This window comes from Buceros rhinoceros, unplaced genomic scaffold, assembly GCF_000710305.1.
Source record: "Buceros rhinoceros silvestris isolate BGI_N320 unplaced genomic scaffold, ASM71030v1 scaffold7109, whole genome shotgun sequence".
Taxonomy (NCBI): domain Eukaryota; kingdom Metazoa; phylum Chordata; class Aves; order Bucerotiformes; family Bucerotidae; genus Buceros; species Buceros rhinoceros.
This window is the reverse complement of record NW_010429667.1, coordinates 1-17,675: the sequence shown is the minus strand read 5'-3', so window position 1 is coordinate 17,675 and position 17,675 is coordinate 1. Positions and strand designations below refer to the sequence as shown.

The following is a 17,675-nucleotide window of genomic DNA, read 5'->3' as shown; positions in this document are numbered from 1 at the left end:
CAGCAGGAAGGTATGAAACCTGTGACTCATCACCTTGAAGATCATCACCTTCTATTCTCCAGCCACTGACTGTACCAGCCAATTTTGGAATTAAAATGTGTTCTGCAAAGTCTCTTTCAGGGGCGCATACAGGAAGCTGGTGGTTGTTGCACTCAACGTGCTCTTGGAGTTGTAGTAATGCAATGTTGTTCTCACCAGTGTCTTCATCGTACCGGATGTGTATGTGTTTCCTGCTAACTTGCATTATTTTCTCAGTTCCACTTGTTCCGTTAGGCCCTGTGAAGCAATGACATTTCACTGCTTTTAGGAATAATTTACCAGAGACCAGAAAACTCCCTGGAAACAATGACTGCCTAGTCATGCTAAGAAATAGGCGCAGTAGAGAACCTAAAGGTGCCTTTCTTGAAACTGCTGCAGTAAAGGTAAACTAGTAATATAACATCGACAGATGTTTAGTGCTGTGTAGAAGCATGCATAATACCAGAGGGAAGAACAGATACCCAACAAGAGAAGTGAATTTTGACATGAAACAAAAGCCACCTCTAAAGCCACCTGGTCTAGCTTATCCGTAGGTGCTGAATTCTGAATTGCATTTTAGAAGCAATTGTGTCTCTGCTTGGCTTGTCGCAGCTGTAGTTCTAGATCAAGACACTTAACTGAGATGCTTAAATGAGATGACAGTAAGTTTGCTTCCTTTAGCAGTACTTTTGTGCAGCAAAAATTACAGTAAGCTTTTTTTAAAATTAGCTTGTGGATACTAAAATGTGCTGCAACAAGTGAAAATGTGCTTCGCACCTACCAGCACCAACCCTGATTCCAAAATGGCTGTGCAGAAGGGCACAGTGGGCTGTAGTCAGTACAAAGTTGCTTTTTAGCAGCACTCCTCCGCAGAAGCCCTTCCCGTCCGAGTTTAGCAGCTGGACCTAAGAAAATGCAAAAAGGCAGCTAGCACTGTCCATGTGAGGTTGAGCGATGGGTCTTACGAATTGCTAGAAATACCTGCCAAGGAAATCTCTCATCACGTTTCTTCGTGGTTTCACTTATCAGATTATCACTGTCTTGAAGTCTGCCACATGCACATTCATCTAGCAAATGAATTAAAAAAATCAAAACCATCATTTTGAGACAACTAATACCTGCAAATACCTTTTTGCTTCCACCTTGACTTTGGGGTTTCTTTTTTGCACCAAGGAAAGGGAGAAGGACATTTTCTCAGTTGGTGAAAAGGGGAATAATTCGCTTGGCATCTGTGGTCTAATAGCTTAGCGATGGTGCCAGGCACTTAGTGTCATTACGTTAGGCTTGTGGTGACCAGATTTCACTGTGTCTGTAACTAATGAAATGAGGCTTCCTCTCCAGCCAACCATCAGCACAGCTTGCTTCCTTATCCTCGTATCCTGTGTATGAATTGTGCCGAATACCTGTAGCCCAGTCTGGACAAGGTAAATCAAGTTTTCCTTGTTGAAGCTGTTGCTCTAGGGATGTGCGTGCCTTTGTGTTCTGGTTCATACAGTATACGTGCTTTTCAAGTGGATCCCCAGTTATCTGCATTTGTCACACTTTCTGTTCACCTTGTGGCATGGTCTTGGGTCACATAAGGTTCAGGTGGAGCTAAGCCAGAAGACATCCTCTAGGAGCACACATAACATACTCTCGTTGCTCATGAGTGCTTCATCCACAGGACCAAAGTAGAGCTAGTCTGGAGTAAAGCCCACCTGAAAAGTGCACTGAGTGTGGACATCAAGCCTTCATCACCAAAAGTGTGGCTCTACAGCTCAACTCCCATTTGTCTGCCCTACTTGCTAATACAGACAAGGACCTACGTACACTTCTGTGGTTTTAGTAGATCTAGTTTATAAGGAGATGAGATTGAATGAAATACCTAGTAAGCTTCAAACTAATTAATACAGAAGCAAATGTTGCCCTTCACTTACTGGACCATCAGGTGCCTGGTCAGAAGCAATTGAACCTCATTCCCAAACAAACAGCCAGGTTTTCAGTGGAGTTACTTTTTGCCAAGAGTAGGAGAGGAAAACCTGGCCCGGGGAGTGAGGTGTAGGATGCTGTAAGTCCTCTCTGCAGGCCCAAGTTTAAACTCTGATCAAATAACGCTTCCTTTACCACTGCTGTGGCATCTTGGGTGGTGGACCCTAGATTCTTCCCTTTTCCGCCCAATTTGGAAGCTCAGTGATTTTCTCATCGCTTGCCTCCAAGCAGGCTGGTCGCATCTGAATATCAGATGGTGGCCTTCCCACCCCAGCACTGAGCATGTGCTCCCTGTACTTCATTGCTCTCACCTACCTAATGCGATGCACTGTTTTTTGTCCTTCCCGAGCTTATAGCCATCAGCACAGGAACAACGGTAGGAATTACTTCCTGGGTAGCAGAAGTGGTGACATCCTTCTTTTGCTTGGTGGTGGCATTCATTTTTAGCTAAATAAACAGAACAAGGGGAGGAAAAGCATTGGGACCAGTTCAGCTGGAGTATCCTTGAATAGCTTGAGTCCTCTTTACTGAGCATTTTATTTTCACTTGCTTTGTGTGGTGGTGGGTAGGTACTCAGTGTTTCTCACCACATTGTTTCTCCCCTTGTTAAGCAGAAACTGGAGAAAGCTGACTCTCTGCAGCATCCACAGACCCACTGCAAACTGTGCTCACCCAGCACCTCCCTGCACCAGACCATCTCTGAGTTTTGCGGAGCATTAGCCAAGGGTCATACTAGGCCTTCCATGTGAACCCATGGAAGGATGCCATGGGTTTTCTTCCTGCTCTCTTAAACAAAACAGCAAGTATCTGCAGCGGGGGTAGGATGGACCTGTTGCACGTGTTAAGGAGGCAGGTGTTCCTTGAGGAAGAAGGCAGCTAAAGCTTTCTGGTTTTCAGCAAAGACAAAGGCATAGCTCTTATTTCTCATGCTTGTGCTAAGAAACCTAAAACTGACAGCTGCCAAAGAAAAGAAAAGGAGTATTAATCACCTTTGAAATACGCTAGGTCACTTTTCCATAGATGAGCTAACACTTAAGCTTCAGCACAAAGCAGCAGGAGGAACAGCCATTTGATGGTGGATGTAGCTCATAGGTGGAGAGGTAGCAAAAAACCTCACATAGCGTAGTTCTGTAAGGCTCATGCTGAGCAGAACCAAGCTGGTCCAAGCTGTGTCACCTTCTGTGTTCCAGCAGAAACTGGTCACAATCACAACCTTTTTACAGAAAATGACCCTTGCCTTGTGTGAGCTGGGGCATCTCCCACCCCCGTGGACCTCGGAGCCAGCAGAAATACTGACTAAAGGGCTGGAAGTTAGAGCCTCTCAGATGTAAACATCTGAGAGATCAGGTGGTTCAGGGTGGTTTATGTGCCAGAAAGCATCTGGGTTTGCTTTACGGCTTTCACACTTCCACTGAAAACAGTTTGTTTTCTGAAGTCCCTCTGTCCTGAAGGACTGTCTTATGGGTGCGTGTGGCCTTGGAGGCACTGGGGTGGCTGGGAAGCCACCCTGTATCAGCCCTGGTTCTTGAGGCCACACACCACCTGGGACCACGGCAGACAAGCAGCTGGGCAGTGCAGCTGGTAGTGGCAGAGCTGCCTTTGGACCCCGCCCGTGAGGGGGACTTGCTTCAGCCCTTTTGCTGTGTCCCCAGAGAAGTGAGGTTCAGGGGGAAGAGGCAGCCTGTGTAACCTCAGGATGCCGTAATATTTTGGTAGACAGGCTGCACACACCACTGCTGCTCTGCCGAGAACTGCGTGTTTTAACCTAAACTATGATAATTAGCCATAGTGGGAGAGCTGGATGTGGTCTCCTGGGCACCAGGAGGGAAGCTATGCCTTACCGAAAGCACAGTTCTCTCCCTCGTAGCCCTCAGCACAGGTGCAGGTGTAGCCGCGAATGCTGTCCTCACATATGCCGTTGTGCTGGCAGGGGCTTGACGAACACCTCCTGCCACCTGAAGAAATGCCACAGGAGAGGGATGAGTCACCACCACCACTGACCCAACCTACACGGTCCCCTTCCCAGCACGTGAGCTGCTTGGAGAAGTGTTGCGAAGAGCAGTTTGCAAGAAAAACGGCTATGTCTCACCAAACTGCTCCTCAGGAGTAATTTTAGCCCAAGTCTTTGTTTACAGAACTGCTCTGCAGCACCTGGCAGAGAGGCTGGGAGGTGCCCGGAGTCAGAGCCTGCTTCTGGAGGATGGATGCTCTGCTTCAGGGAAAAGCACTGAATTACAGTTCATGCGCTCGTTACAAACGTAATATGGGACTGGTGTTGCAGGTCTCCTGTGTTTGGTCGATAACAACTGGATAAAAAAAGCTGGCATCAAAATTACACAGCAAGCAACATCAAAATAGGAGGTCATCTGTCTTTTACACATCTGTACAATTATTACAGAGCAGCACAGGCACTAGAAAGCTTGGTCTTTCTGATAAACCAATCATTGAAACCGGAGGATGTCCTCACTATGGGTGAAGCCCCAGGCAGAGCTGCCAGTTAACCTTCCAACTGCCAACTGAAAAGACTCCAAAAGAATTTGGAAGTGCTCTTGAAATGACCACTGCTTATTGTAGACATAAGCAATCAGAGATCAAGTCAAAAAAGCCTATCCCAGGACATGCTCTCAAACTTTTCTATAATTTAGAACCTCATTAAAGAGGTTAACTTCAGTCAGTGGGCTGCTGTATTGGGTGTTAGGATGGAAGGGTGAAAACTCTGCCTGGTACTGGGAAAAAACCCACCAATGACTATCTGCTCAGGTCATGGACACACATACCTTATGGCTTTAGCGGTACAAAAATACTGGCTTAAAGCAGTTACCACCTTCAGCCCTGCAGTCAAGGTGCCACCAGCATACACCCCTTCTCCCCACACACACCTGCAAAATTTAGGTCTCCCGAGGGGGGTTTTGGGTGGGGTAGGGAGGGCTCATCAGCACAGGTAAGCAGGTAGAGTTGAGAAGTGAGGACATCCATCAGCAGCAGTGGGTACCTGGACCTAGAGAAGGACTACACCTACAGCCTGAAGCAAGTTAGATGGTTTCAATCCTCTGAAATGCATGCTCAAATACAGGTAAGGAAGTGTCAAAAAATGTCTGGGCTTGGGTTCTGTAAGACTGGGAAAAATAATAAAGTAAACCTAGTGCCTAGTTTTATTAAAGGAGGAAAGAGAAGATTCAAGGAATTCTAGACAAATCAGCAGGATTTCTGTAACTAGAAAGCTATTGGAATGATTAAACTCTTTGTAAGCGCCCAGCAAAATAAGAAGGTGGTAAGTAACAATCTACTTGCATTTTTCAAGACAAAAGAATCCAAACCAATTAAATCTAATTGTATTATAGGATAAAGGACCTACTGGGGAATCAGTGTACATCCTAGAATAGAAATGTCTCAGGTGACGTTGTCGTTAAGCAAGCTAGGAAAACACAGACTACATGCACGAAACTGTTTGGAAAATGATGTTTAAAGAGAGATTATCAATAGCTAAGTTATTAAATCAATACCTCAGTTCTTACACTGTTAAATAAAAGAGGGTAAGCGTGGCCTCAGGCCAAGTGCCCTGACTGCATGCACCCACACTAGAGCAAGATGCCACTATGTCAGTTTTGACTTGAAGAGAGACCAAGGTGGAGCAGTACAAAACAGAACCAAAGAGTGAGCCAGCAGTTAGGTGGATGTTCAGCCTTTCTCCCCTGCCATCTTTCATTCACAACGCAGATTCACCCGCTGCACCCTGGACTACAGAGGAAAGCAACACACATACCAGAGGTCTAGAAAATGAGACTTTGGAAAACAGGATAAAAAATGGGTTTGTTCAGTGAGGAGCAAAGAAGCTGTGGAGATGCATGGTAACACTCTTCGAAACGTTAGAAAAGATTATCGCAAAGAGGGAAACATACACTGCAGTTCTGTAGGAAGAAGACAGGACATAACGGCTTTTAATCACAGCAAGGAAGGTGCCCTGAGGCCAAAGATAGTAATGTGTCCTGATTGTGGCTAAGCTTGTTTGGGTGGATCATTCTCAACTCGCTGCCCTTCTCCCTTCATAGACTAGGGAGGAAGCCTGCATGACGTGCTTAGTACTAACATCCAATGACTGAAATTAGAAGTTAATCCCACCCTCACAGGAGTAATGAAATAATTCTTTTCAACTTTTATATCACTGATGGGATTCTTCTATGTAACAGTCCCCTGGACTCAGTGTTTTAGTGGCTTCTGCAGAACATTAATACTGACTGCTGGCTTTGCCACCTCCTTATCCACTGTCTAAACCGAAGATTAGAAATTCATAAAATTTAAGTTAAAAACGAGATAAGAACTTAGGATGAGGCATACAGAAAAGAGGGAGGAAATAAGGCATAGTCACCATAAGTTGGTGCCCTAGGCTACTTGTTCAGGAGGCATCTAGTTACATTAGCCCCTCAGCTTTTATGTTTCCTGCCTTGAAGGCTGCCGAGAGATGATGCAGTGCGAGTGTCCAGATATTGCAGACTGCCCAGTAGCTTTTAACACCTATTTGTCTCACTCAGGTTTAAGCTCTAGGTTTGTCTTCCGGAGGTTTTTCTGGTACAGCTGTGCTGCTCTTGTATCAGCAAAGCAGGCTGCTTCAGGTGCCAGGTTGTTTCAGAACAGCCTTAAGTTCAGGAAAAGATAGAGCCTGTTTATTATGTTAACATCTATTCACCTTCAACTGTTACTTGCTTTGCAGTTTGAAATGTTTTTTCCTACTTACTTATTACTTTTTTAATCCTTTCACATCAACGTTTTTCCTCCTGTTTTATTAGAGACATGACAAACAGCTATAAACTGCTACAAAGTCCCATAAACCCAGCACTGGGCAGAATCACAATGTTCATAGTGTGATATTGCTATGAAGGAGAGAAATCAAGAGGCCAGCTTACCATAATAGGCATCCCAAAACATTTTCTGAAAAAAAAAAGGGAGAAATAAGATTTTAATTCACAAATAATATAATTTTCTATAATTATTTTGATAAAGCAAAAACATTACATGAGAAAATAGATACTATGGTTTAACATCTACACAGTTGCATGTCTGCAAATTCTGCCCTGCCACAGGATTTGCATCCTGCTCATTTTACTGTTTCCTAAGAAGTTATAAAGGAAAGGAAACACTTTGCAGGCAAGAGAGAAAGAGCTGGATGCTTTAGCAATCCGGCTTCCTGAAAAATCTGGTTGGCCATTGTCTCTTCAGCACACTGTGGCCTGGGAAGTGACCCTGTCCCATCTCGTCCTGTCCCATTTGGCTCCCAGCAGGTGCTGCTGGAGCCAGAGGTGTCCACGTGAAGTGGAGCTGCTGGTCACCAGCACTGATGGCTGGAACAACGTGCCCTGCTTTTCCCTGGGTACTGCAGCTGGCTCTGTCACTGCTTTCTCCAGGGGGACACCTCTCTCCACAACCTGTACCTGGTCTCCATCAACTTTCCACAAAGCACTGGGACCGCCCATGGGCAGCCCAATGGCTGTTTCCTCTGCTTTCCCTGCAAACACCATCTCCGGCCCAGATTCCTGTTAAAGTGTTCAGCATCCGGCTGTATGTGTCAGGAGGGCCTCTTGTATGAGGAGACTTGCAGCTGCTGACCAAGCGCACCTCTTTCTATAGGTCCACTTACTTGCTGGTGAGTTGTTTCACTCCATCCCAACACCCCCTTGCCCTTCCTGATCCTTAAGAGGTGCTGAAGCTGTAGTACTGTGTGTGGTCAGCATGGGACAACAGCCGTATACCTTCACACCATAAGGCACAAGATGTGTCATTTTCAGGAGGGGACTTTTAAAGTGTCAGAGCTGACCTCTGCATTTCCATTTTGACCACTGAAGACACCTGCTTTCTACCTGCTCAGGCGCAAAGTGCAACTATTTCACACGGAGAGAAACCCAAATAGAAGCAGCAGACTGTGGAGCTGTATTTGATAGTAAAGGACCAAGGCAGTAATTATTATTATGCACGCTGAAAAACAAAACACTTACAAGCATTTCATCATTTTCAAATACTTCTCTTGCTTCTTCATGTGTACATCTCTCTTCAAGGCACTCCCTTTCCAAGCTGCCTTGGAGGACCTCCTCCAACAGTAGTGAACTGGCACGCCTCTGTCGCTTGATAACATTGTTTGCATCATCAGCTGATATAAACACTGGAACATTGTACAACAAAATGCTAACGTCAATACTTAGATTCATTTCTGCACATAGATTTTATTAAGCAGACAATTTTAATCATGAGGGCTCCTGATTCAGGGTTCCTGCCACATTAAACTTATATACTGAAAGAGTCTTACTCAGCCCAAACTCTGCGGAGTCATGACCTTTGATTTATGGAGAGTGCCTGACTTGCTCCCCAGCAGGGAGAATTTGAAGCCCTTCCTGACACATTTTTTTCCTGCACCAGACACACAGAGCAGCACTGCCGTGGCATAGCCAGGAAAAGAGGAAAACTGTGATCATAAAGGCAGGGTCTATTTTGTGAGACTGCAAGGGGCTTTCAGACTCAACAGCAGAAGTGGAAAAGATCTCTATTAATTTATGATGATGGTTCCAAACCGATGCCCTTCAGTCCTAGTTCAAGGCGTCTTTTTTGCTCAGAAGCAAAACTGTGATGTGGCTGAGCTCTCGATCAAATCTCTCTTACGGAGAATAAATAAAAGCTACCCCTCAGCAATGCTCAAAAAAGTTACAAGGGCTATATCAACGGCTATATCATGCAACACCCTTTATGTGGAAGACACCATAATCTTTTTGATTTGAGCAAAGAAGAGGAGAGATCAAAGACATGAGAGTTATCAGGTTGTAAAACTCCTCTTTGCACTGATGCCCGCAGCAAAAATCTCCTGCCAGCTGGACTGCTGGTGCCGTGCTGGCGCCTGTTGCCTTTGACATTAAGCCCTATGTGGTTGTGTGTGTGTCAGCCCATATTTGTCAGTTCTTCTGTGCTTAGAAAGTAAACACACTGGGGCAGGGACTGCTTGTGGGGTTTGGTTTTCTTTTTTTATTTTATACAGTGTTTGAGGACCCAGCACTGCTAGGCACAAAGGTTGAAGTAATAACATTAGAACTGGAAGAAGTGACAGCAATAACAGAATTACTCTGAAACTGCATACAAATGCTTTGTTATGCTTGTGGAGGATATTTGATGAGCAACAGACCTGCATGTGATATTAAAAAAGAAAATCTCCATGACTGTTTTGCATCTTAAAGTGTTATCTGACACCCCAGGGCACATTTTTTGCAGTGCAGTAGTTCTGATGCATCCAGCATAACTGGCAGTGCACTTCTGCTGCTGCCAGGGTCATTTTGACCTTCTTAAACAGTGACCATCTTTTTCTTCCTTGCCCAGCTCCTTTTTTTTTTTTTTTATTGTCAGTGTACAGACCAGCCAGTCAGGAGAGCAATCTTTTAAAAGCCCTTTAGGGGAAAATTAGAACTTTTCTTTTTTCTCTCCTTTTTTTTTTTTTTTTTTTTTACAAACCATGAAGGGCAATACAGAAACACAAATTTCTTCAAGCTATAATAAGCATGCATCTCAGCCTCTTTCACAGGACTATTTTTGTTTCAGTGGCAACTAGAAGTATAAAATAATATTCTCTTTACTATATCTGGGGCACTCCTTAAGAATGATAAAAAAAAGACAAAATATTACCCTGAGGTAAATGATGGTACTTCACAATTTCATTGCCTCAGTTTTACTTAGCTATATGGAAAAAACCAGGAGAAATGTAAGGAAAACAAGGAACAATTTTCAGCAATGTCACCCTGGGCTACAAAGTAAACATGATACAAGGTAAAAAATTACTTGTGTTTTCAGAGGCACAGTAGAATAAATAAGAATTAAAGCTCCAACAAAACAAAGGCCATACCTTTCTGCTCTGTCTGAAGGAAAAGGGCAGAGAGAAGAAACAATATTGTCCAAGAGCACCATTCCATTGTTACCCTCGGCGCCTAATGGCCACCTGCCTGCATTCCCGCAGCTCCTGGGGGAGATGGCTGCATGAGGGATGTTGAAGTTTAAAGTCCAGCTGCTCATGAGAAAACAAAATCTCTAAGGGCAAAGCCTGGCCTCGATGTCAACACATGAAAAAACCCTGCTTAGTGGTGCAACAGTGCTTCTTCTCTTAGTGCACTGGCTGAAAGTGGAGCAGGTTTGCCAGCTCTGATGAGAGCTGCTCCACGATTTCCGTATAAAACCTGGAGAAATGATCAGTATGAACGTTTCTTTGTACCATAGCAAAGCATAAGCTGGATGACGACTGTGGAGATCAATTTTATGACGTGGCTCTTTCATACACTGTCCCCACAAAACATTTGCCAAGGCTTAGCTGCACTCGTCAAAGCCCATCAGCTTTTGGAGCAACTAAGCAACCAAGCGTGGGATTTCCCCTGTAGGGATGTAGCTCAATGGATATGGCATTTTTCTTTTTCACTGTTAAGTTTCTACTGCCCAGTCATGAAGGAGAGCATGGGCAGCTTCCTGACTCCAGGATCTCGGTGACACACAGAGTCTGTGAGAAGAGGTGTAGGTACAGAGTGGACTGGAGAACCTCCCTCAACTGTGGTGTCATGCACCCAGCAGCCAGAGCTGCCCTCACATGTGGCCCAGGATGAGAGGAAGGGTAGACCCATTGGCATGTAATGGCAATGGTTCTGCAGGGAGTTTTTTGCCTCCCAGCACAGGCAGGCTGCTGGGAAGAGCAGGAAACCAATTTCTACGGTCAGCAACAATCAGTGAGAGGAAAAGTGTTTTTTAAATCTGAGTTAGAAACTTAGAGCCCTTTTGTGTTTTCATGTCATAAATTCCCAGATCTTATTTGAGTATGCAGTTCTTCTAACGAAGTATAATTGGTCTGAGTATTCACAGGTAAATCCCCAAATAAAACTTTACTTCCCATCATCTGCAGCTTTTAAAACCAGCTTCAGTGAGTAACGAGGCAGGTTAGTGAAGCAGATCTCGTGCTTCAGCGAGGCCAGTCCCTTCCAACCCAGGGCTGATGTTACAGCTCACATCACAGATGCTACTGCCTTCAGCAAACAATTAACCTCTGCATTAAAACTGCAATGTAGGAGGATTTTCCTTCAGAGTATCTGCAGGGATGTGGTTCCAGAAGTTCACTTGGAGTTAAAAACCTTCTAATATCAAGCTTGATTTTAATCACAGCCAATTCATAATATTATGTATTTATTTCCCCCTCCTTGATATTTCTGCAGAACTAGTGAAGATAGCCTGTCACCCTCTTTGGATAACAGTGTGTTGAGCTTGATTTAGTAAATTAGCTCTCTGTGCTTTCCTCAGTTCCCTAGGGCCACCAAACTCCACTGTACCTGTCCCAGCTGGGGGTTTCTTGGATGGGAAAAGTGGGGCTGTTGCCAGTGGTCTCATCTGGTGGGTGCTGGGGGACTCAACCAGCACCTCGTGTGCTGAGTTGCTGCTGTGGAGGCTCACCTAGCCCTCCTCACCCTGCACAGCGGCAGCTGCATTGCTTTTCCATACTCCTCTGGCCAGCTCTCCCCATGGCAGCACCTGGCAGTGATGCTGCAGTCATTAATCGCTCCATGGACTTGCCTTTACGTTTCTGTGATAAGGAATATTGCCCTGTGCATATGCTCCCTTTGGCATGAAAAATGTCACCACTTGATGTCAGCACCGTACTTTGCAGAACCCAGCAAAAAATGCAGACCTGCAATTTTCCCACAGTGTACTCAGTACCTTACAGCACCGACTTTGCTTTTTCTGTATTGATATCAAAGCAGCAGGCTTTACAGTTTAATTTTCATATTGCTATGGAAAATTGCTTAAAGAGAGGGACTTAAAAGGGCAGTCCTTTCCTCACATCCTTCTTTATGAAGAGTTGCTGGGATTTCTTTTTCCATTTCTTTAATTACCACAGTGAGCACATGGAGATGTGTTTCGTTAAAGAGTCCTGCACCTGATTTCCTGCAGCCCCACTTAATCCTCCTGCTTGAAGGGTTACTCTTTCCAGCATGAAGCCTGCATGCAGTATCAGATACAAAATCTGAAGTTTCTCAGGATAGAGTAACAGAATTAGTTGGTCACGTTTTAGCAAAGTGTTCCCATGGAAGTTGTCCATGCAAGCCAGTGCAGCAAGCCAGGGGAAGCAGGTTTGCAGACAATTTGCCTGGGTGGTGATGGGGCAGTGATATGGACATGCCAGTGCCACTCCCCTCATGACCCTGGATTGCTGTCAGCTCTGCCACAATGAGTATGGCCGAGGGCACCTGTCCTGAGGAACTCTTATCACATGCTTTTTGGAAATACACACCTCAGAGAGCAAAAGGGGACAGCAATTATTTCCCAGAAAACATCACTCCCACACTAAGCAAATAATGAAAGCTGATGGCTGGGCTTGCAGCCATCTTTCTCCTTGGGGGTGTCCTCCTGCCAAGTGGCATACGGGCACAGCAGTCAGTTGTGTCTTGTAGACACTGAAGATGATTCAAGGTGAAGTGGACCGTGGTGCACCTGCCCCATGGCAGGAAGTGAAGGCTCGCAGGAGCTGCTCCAGCCTCTCCTCTCCTCTGACGCTTTGAAATGTAAAGAACCCCCCTAGTTCAAGGTTATTCTGCTCTGAGAAGTGGCTCTCTAACTGTTCACTACAGGACATCTCTAAGACAGTCTGGACATCAGGTTACACCTTCACAATAAACTCACATGCTTCATTCTGCTCACTACTCCCATTCCCACTGTAACACAGTTGCGTTTAGCACAGCAAGAAGATAGGAGGAGTCTGGGGTACAGCAAGGACAGCATTGCACCCAGGTGCCCTGTGCCAGTCACCCCCACTGGTGGCACTACCCACCTACACCCTCACCTTTCAACAGGGAGAGCATCTTTCCAGTCTACATGGAGTTAACGGAGCTGCATTACCAGCCACCCTTCAGACAATGCTTCCAGCTCGTTTCAGTTAAAGCCTTTTTTCTTCAGTGTGGCAGAAGAGAAAGGTTGGTAGATGCTAAATCCCAGTCACCGAGGTGCTCTTGGTGAACTATTCCTTGTTTGTTTTTTTAAAGGCTCCCAAGTCATATGTGTTGACCCCACTGATAACATCTCAGAAGCTGAACAGGTTCCTGTGACAGCAAGAGAGGCGCCCATCCTCCTCAGAGGGCTTTCTCACCAGAGGCACAAAGACCTTCTTGTATCCAGAGGCTCTCTTCCAGCTCTAGAGGTACAGCAAACCACAGAGCAAGTTCTGAGCTCCTCATTACCCACATTACTCCTCATACCCCACACAAGCTCAGGACCAAAGCTGAAACCACAGGGCTGATAATTGTGTGGGTACGATTGCAAGGGAGGATGTTTCCTCAGAAGCTCCTGCCTGTGTTTTCAGGGACAGCGGCTCTAACACTAGAATCCCACAAGCAGCTTTATTTTTTCTTGGCAAAGCAAAAACCTCACAGTTTGTGTTTCAGGAACACGCCTCTGTGCAGCAGTGTGACCTTGTCAGGCACAAAGGTTTGCCCGATAGCCCAAGAGACACCAGAGCACGTTTATTCCCATCACATTAACATTTTAACACACACAGCTGTCTTGCCCACAAGTACTCTGCATTCCTTCAACACAGATCCCTCAGGCCTGGAGATCCACACACAAATCCATCCTTAATCAAAGGAGACAGACAGGGAATCGCTGGTGATCAGGGAAAGTATCTCCAGCTGAGCTGTCAACCTTACTCTTTAAATCAGACTTTTAACAAGGACTGGAGCACTCTCCATCTCAGTGATTAACTCAGGGCTGAATATGAGTTTAGCTGCTTCGTTTTTCACACAGATTCCACCTCCAGGTTTCAGGCAGGTGCAGAAAGAGAGAAGACAAGAACAACTAAGAGAAGCTTGCGAACGGTCAGACTCCAGCAGCCTTTGAAGATAACACCAAAGCCCAAGCAAGGGGGGTAGCCCACCTCTAAAATAAGAGCCACCCACCACTATATATTTACAGAGTGTCAAAAGCAACACAGCAAGCGGTCTGGGAGCTGATAGGACCCAGCTTGTGAGCACAGGAAAAAGAGAGACAGTAATATACACCTATACTTTTTTTGGCAGGCATTGTCATCTGGAAAACAGGGTTTACAAGTTTCGTGTACAGAGCAACCCTTCATGATAAACATAATTTGCACAGAAATACATCTAAAAATAGACATTTTGTGAAGCCATAGGTCTCACCTTACCTCTTGGCTTGACAGATTCCAGAGCTCCTAACAAGCCCCAAATCATCCATGGGTTACAAGGGACTCTCCAGCCACGATTGCTGTGCAGATCTCTAAGCTCAGTCAGAGAAATGGAGCAAATCACACTGCTGGATTTCTGCCTGGACACCCAGACCAGGACGCAAGTGCTGCCGGTTTGCTGGATTTCAAACTGCAGCGGGTCTGACTGGCAGTTCAAAGTCTCACCAATGAGATCCATGAATGATTAGTAGGTAGACTGATACCAAAATTCCTACCATACCTGCAACCATAATCACTGCTGTAGCAGGCAACGGCCTCCAAAACATCACCTATTTCACAGCCTCAAGAAACTTCTCTGTGGGGCTTCTTCACACAAGAAAGTAGTTGGGTAAGGAGGAGACACACTAGTTTGAACACCCACTTCACACCTTCTCCTAAAAGCCTTTTTTTTTTTCGCCTCCAAGAAGGGTCAGAGGGTTGGATGACTCCTTCCTACATCAACAGCTGAGACACACAGGAAGTATTTTAATCCTGAGGAAAGCATTAATTACCTCTTAGGAAAAAAAAGAAAAAAGAAAAAACCCCAAACACACACACAATTAAATCCACCCAAATATCACAGGGACTTCACCACCATGGCAAATCCTGTAAACATCACAGAGACAGCATTTGGGCACCAGCAGCACACCCAGTTAGCATGACCTGGGAAGCCCCCAGCCCCACCTTGCCCCTTGGCAAGCATGAAGGAAGGAAGAGGACCAGCCACAGCAAGGGGACCCAAGGCATGACCCTGAATACATCCCAGTCTTACCACCGTTCTCCAAGGTTTTCTTCAAAAAAGAGCTCTGTGGTCAGCACATGGGTTTCAGATAGGCTGACACCCACGGGACACCTTGGAAGGGCCAAGCCTGCCCCTTTAAGCCAGGTTTCTGCCCTTGTGGCAAGGTCCTAAGAAATTTAGCAGGACAGCAAGCCTAGACACACGAGTCTCCAGTCCTCTCCAAGCTCTGAAGTGACCAGCTCCAGGATTAGACCTTCTTCCCAATAACCTCGTGGAACACTCAGTGCGTCACCCCATGACCTTTGAGTACCAAGTCCCAACGACTGCCACGGGGCTGTAGTCACCTCCAAGTCCAAACGTTTAATACATTTGATTTGTTGTTCTGCAGTGGGCAGCTGGACCATTGACTTTATTTGAGACACAGGCAATTTATGATGAGGTGACCATCAGCTCAAGAGATTCATCATTACAACATAAGTGGCCCAAGATATCATCTAGTAGAGTGGCTCAGAAGAATGCTTGGACATTGGACAGGTACAGCCAGTCCAATACATCTTTTTTAAATGGTACTCACAAAATACCAATTAAAGCAAACTCTAGGCTTCACCTTGTGCTATTTCAGTCAGCTGCAAGATGCTTTCCCTGAGCAACTTCTGCAAACGTGAGCCTGAAACTCAGCATGGCTAAAACCAGCCGAAGAGGTGGAGCTGGGTGGGAGCCGTGTTTGGACTGCAAGAAAGAAACAAGGAACGTTGTTCTTGTATGGCAAGAACCTGATGAGGTAAACAGGAGGTTGTCTTGCAAGACAAGAAAGAAACCAAAAAGCAATTAAAGAGAGGAAGGACTGGACAGGGGATTATAAAACCTTAAATCTGTCAGACTAGGGTTGCTCAAGATGGGCGGGACTTTGGGAGCAGCACTGCGCTTGCTTAATAGGCTGCTGAATATTACTTTCTCCTCCTAGGGGAGGCATAATCTCATGATAATGAGACATGCTACGCATGAAGTAGCATGATCTAGCATCACCTGTAACATGTAACAGGCATGACAGGTTAGTCTGTAAATCTTGGAGTACCCAGCCAACGGGGAAACAAGGTAGGAACTTTGCGGCCAGGAATAGGGTATAAAACTTCATGTTTGTCTTGGCAGATTGTGCTTTCTAAGTTAGACACCTGCCCTTGCACGGACGTAATAAAACCAAGTGCTTCATTTTGGGGTCTGACCTGAGTCTCTTTTGTGAGGTTTGGCTCGTTTCCTGCAGGACCCTGCTGAGTACGGAACCCCCTGGGGCAGAGGCAGCAGATCCACAGGCATGGGGGAAGTCTCTGCAGGGGAAAGCCCTGCCCAGAGCTGGTGTCTCACTAGCAGAATGGGAACGGGGTCCAAATTCATCCTGCAGCACGTGACTTGGACCTCTGTACTCCCACCTCTCTGTTAGCTGTTGTGTCTCACCCAGCCCATCTCCTCTGTCTTTGCTATTTTTAAATCCATTTCTGTTCAATGATCTCTCTTCCCACCTTGCAGCCCCTTTCCATAAGCTTTGCTAGAGGAAGAAACCCCCGTGGAGCTGAGGCAGCCTGCCAGGGGACTGCAGGGACAATCCTGCAGCCACAGAACCCCTTTAACACACAGTGTTGGAGCCAACGTGGAGCTCAAGAGTATTTTTGAGTGATGCCAGCAAGACTCTGCAAATATGTGGGAGGCTGGTGACGGAGCTGGAGCCCAGATTTGTGCATCACCCCAGGTACAGTGCTGTTTGCCTCCCTCTCCTATCCCCATCCCACCCTTCATTCAGCAGAAAATAATTACCAATACCTGCAGACACACACTAAAAATCAGCACAAAAAACCACCTCACAAAAGAACATTCACTTTTCATAGAGCTGACCCTGCCCAAAGACCAGACAGACAAAAGAGACAGGGTCCATCACAACGTGTAATAGATTCAGCATGCGAAAACACATGACGAACGAGATGGACACGAGCACGGAAACATTTCCTGTTGCCACCTGAGAAAGTTTGGATACGCTTCAGAGGAGCACACCTTACCTTGAAACCTCTCCTTGGCAGAAATCTTACACAAATATTTAATTATCTATGAAAACAAGGAGCTTTTTTTCCCAGGTTATTGAGCAATGAGAGGCTAATCAACCAAATACTCGGGCAGTTGTCCCACCAAGAGGAAGTGGGAGAACACAGCGGTTCACTAAAGAGGGAAAAGCAGCAGAGTGAAACACCACCCTGCAGCTTATTGTTATTTTTTGTAAGCCAAGACAAGCATTAAAGTAGCTGTATCTAATCACTGTTCACAGAGGGGCTGGCAGGCAACAGCAACTGCTATAAACAGCCTATTAAATCCCTTTCCCCAGCATCGCCCTTCAAATATTCCTACAGCGGTCCATTAACCACCGGCAGCGCACTCCGCGGCAGGGAGTAAGAGCTGAAAGGGGAGTAGTTTGCTTGGGCAAGAAGAGAGAGGGGTGAGGTGCCTGGGTCCCACATGCATACGGGATGTTGCGGCCCTGCAAGACCTCCCTGGACCCCTGGGTGGGCAGAGGTTGTCCTCTCCGTGCCTGTTTTAGCGTGGTTACAGCAGCAGCTCCTCATTGGTGTAACACTGCCCTCTCCTGAGCAGAGGGAACTGCTGAGCTGCACACCCAGCTCAGCACGATGATTTTGGGGAGAAAACAGCCCTGAGCAAACACCCTGCTACAAGGGG

General features: G+C 46.0%; 1 protein-coding gene across 1 annotated transcript in view; it reads right to left on the bottom strand.

Moving 5' to 3' along the window:
* PROZ (protein Z, vitamin K-dependent plasma glycoprotein) overlaps positions 1 to 9,923 on the bottom strand; it is a 10,280-nt gene extending 357 nt beyond the window's left edge. Inside the window, exons 1-8 of the mRNA XM_010142711.1 lie at positions 9,857 to 9,923; positions 7,974 to 8,137; positions 6,888 to 6,912; positions 3,828 to 3,941; positions 2,302 to 2,433; positions 1,000 to 1,085; positions 800 to 923; positions 3 to 276 (exon numbers count right to left, since the gene is read on the bottom strand). Of these exons, the coding sequence (XP_010141013.1) occupies positions 3 to 276; positions 800 to 923; positions 1,000 to 1,085; positions 2,302 to 2,433; positions 3,828 to 3,941; positions 6,888 to 6,912; positions 7,974 to 8,137; positions 9,857 to 9,923 (986 nt within the window). The remainder of the gene's footprint in view (positions 1 to 2; positions 277 to 799; positions 924 to 999; positions 1,086 to 2,301; positions 2,434 to 3,827; positions 3,942 to 6,887; positions 6,913 to 7,973; positions 8,138 to 9,856) is intronic.
* Between the last annotated feature and the right edge of the window lie 7,752 nt (positions 9,924 to 17,675).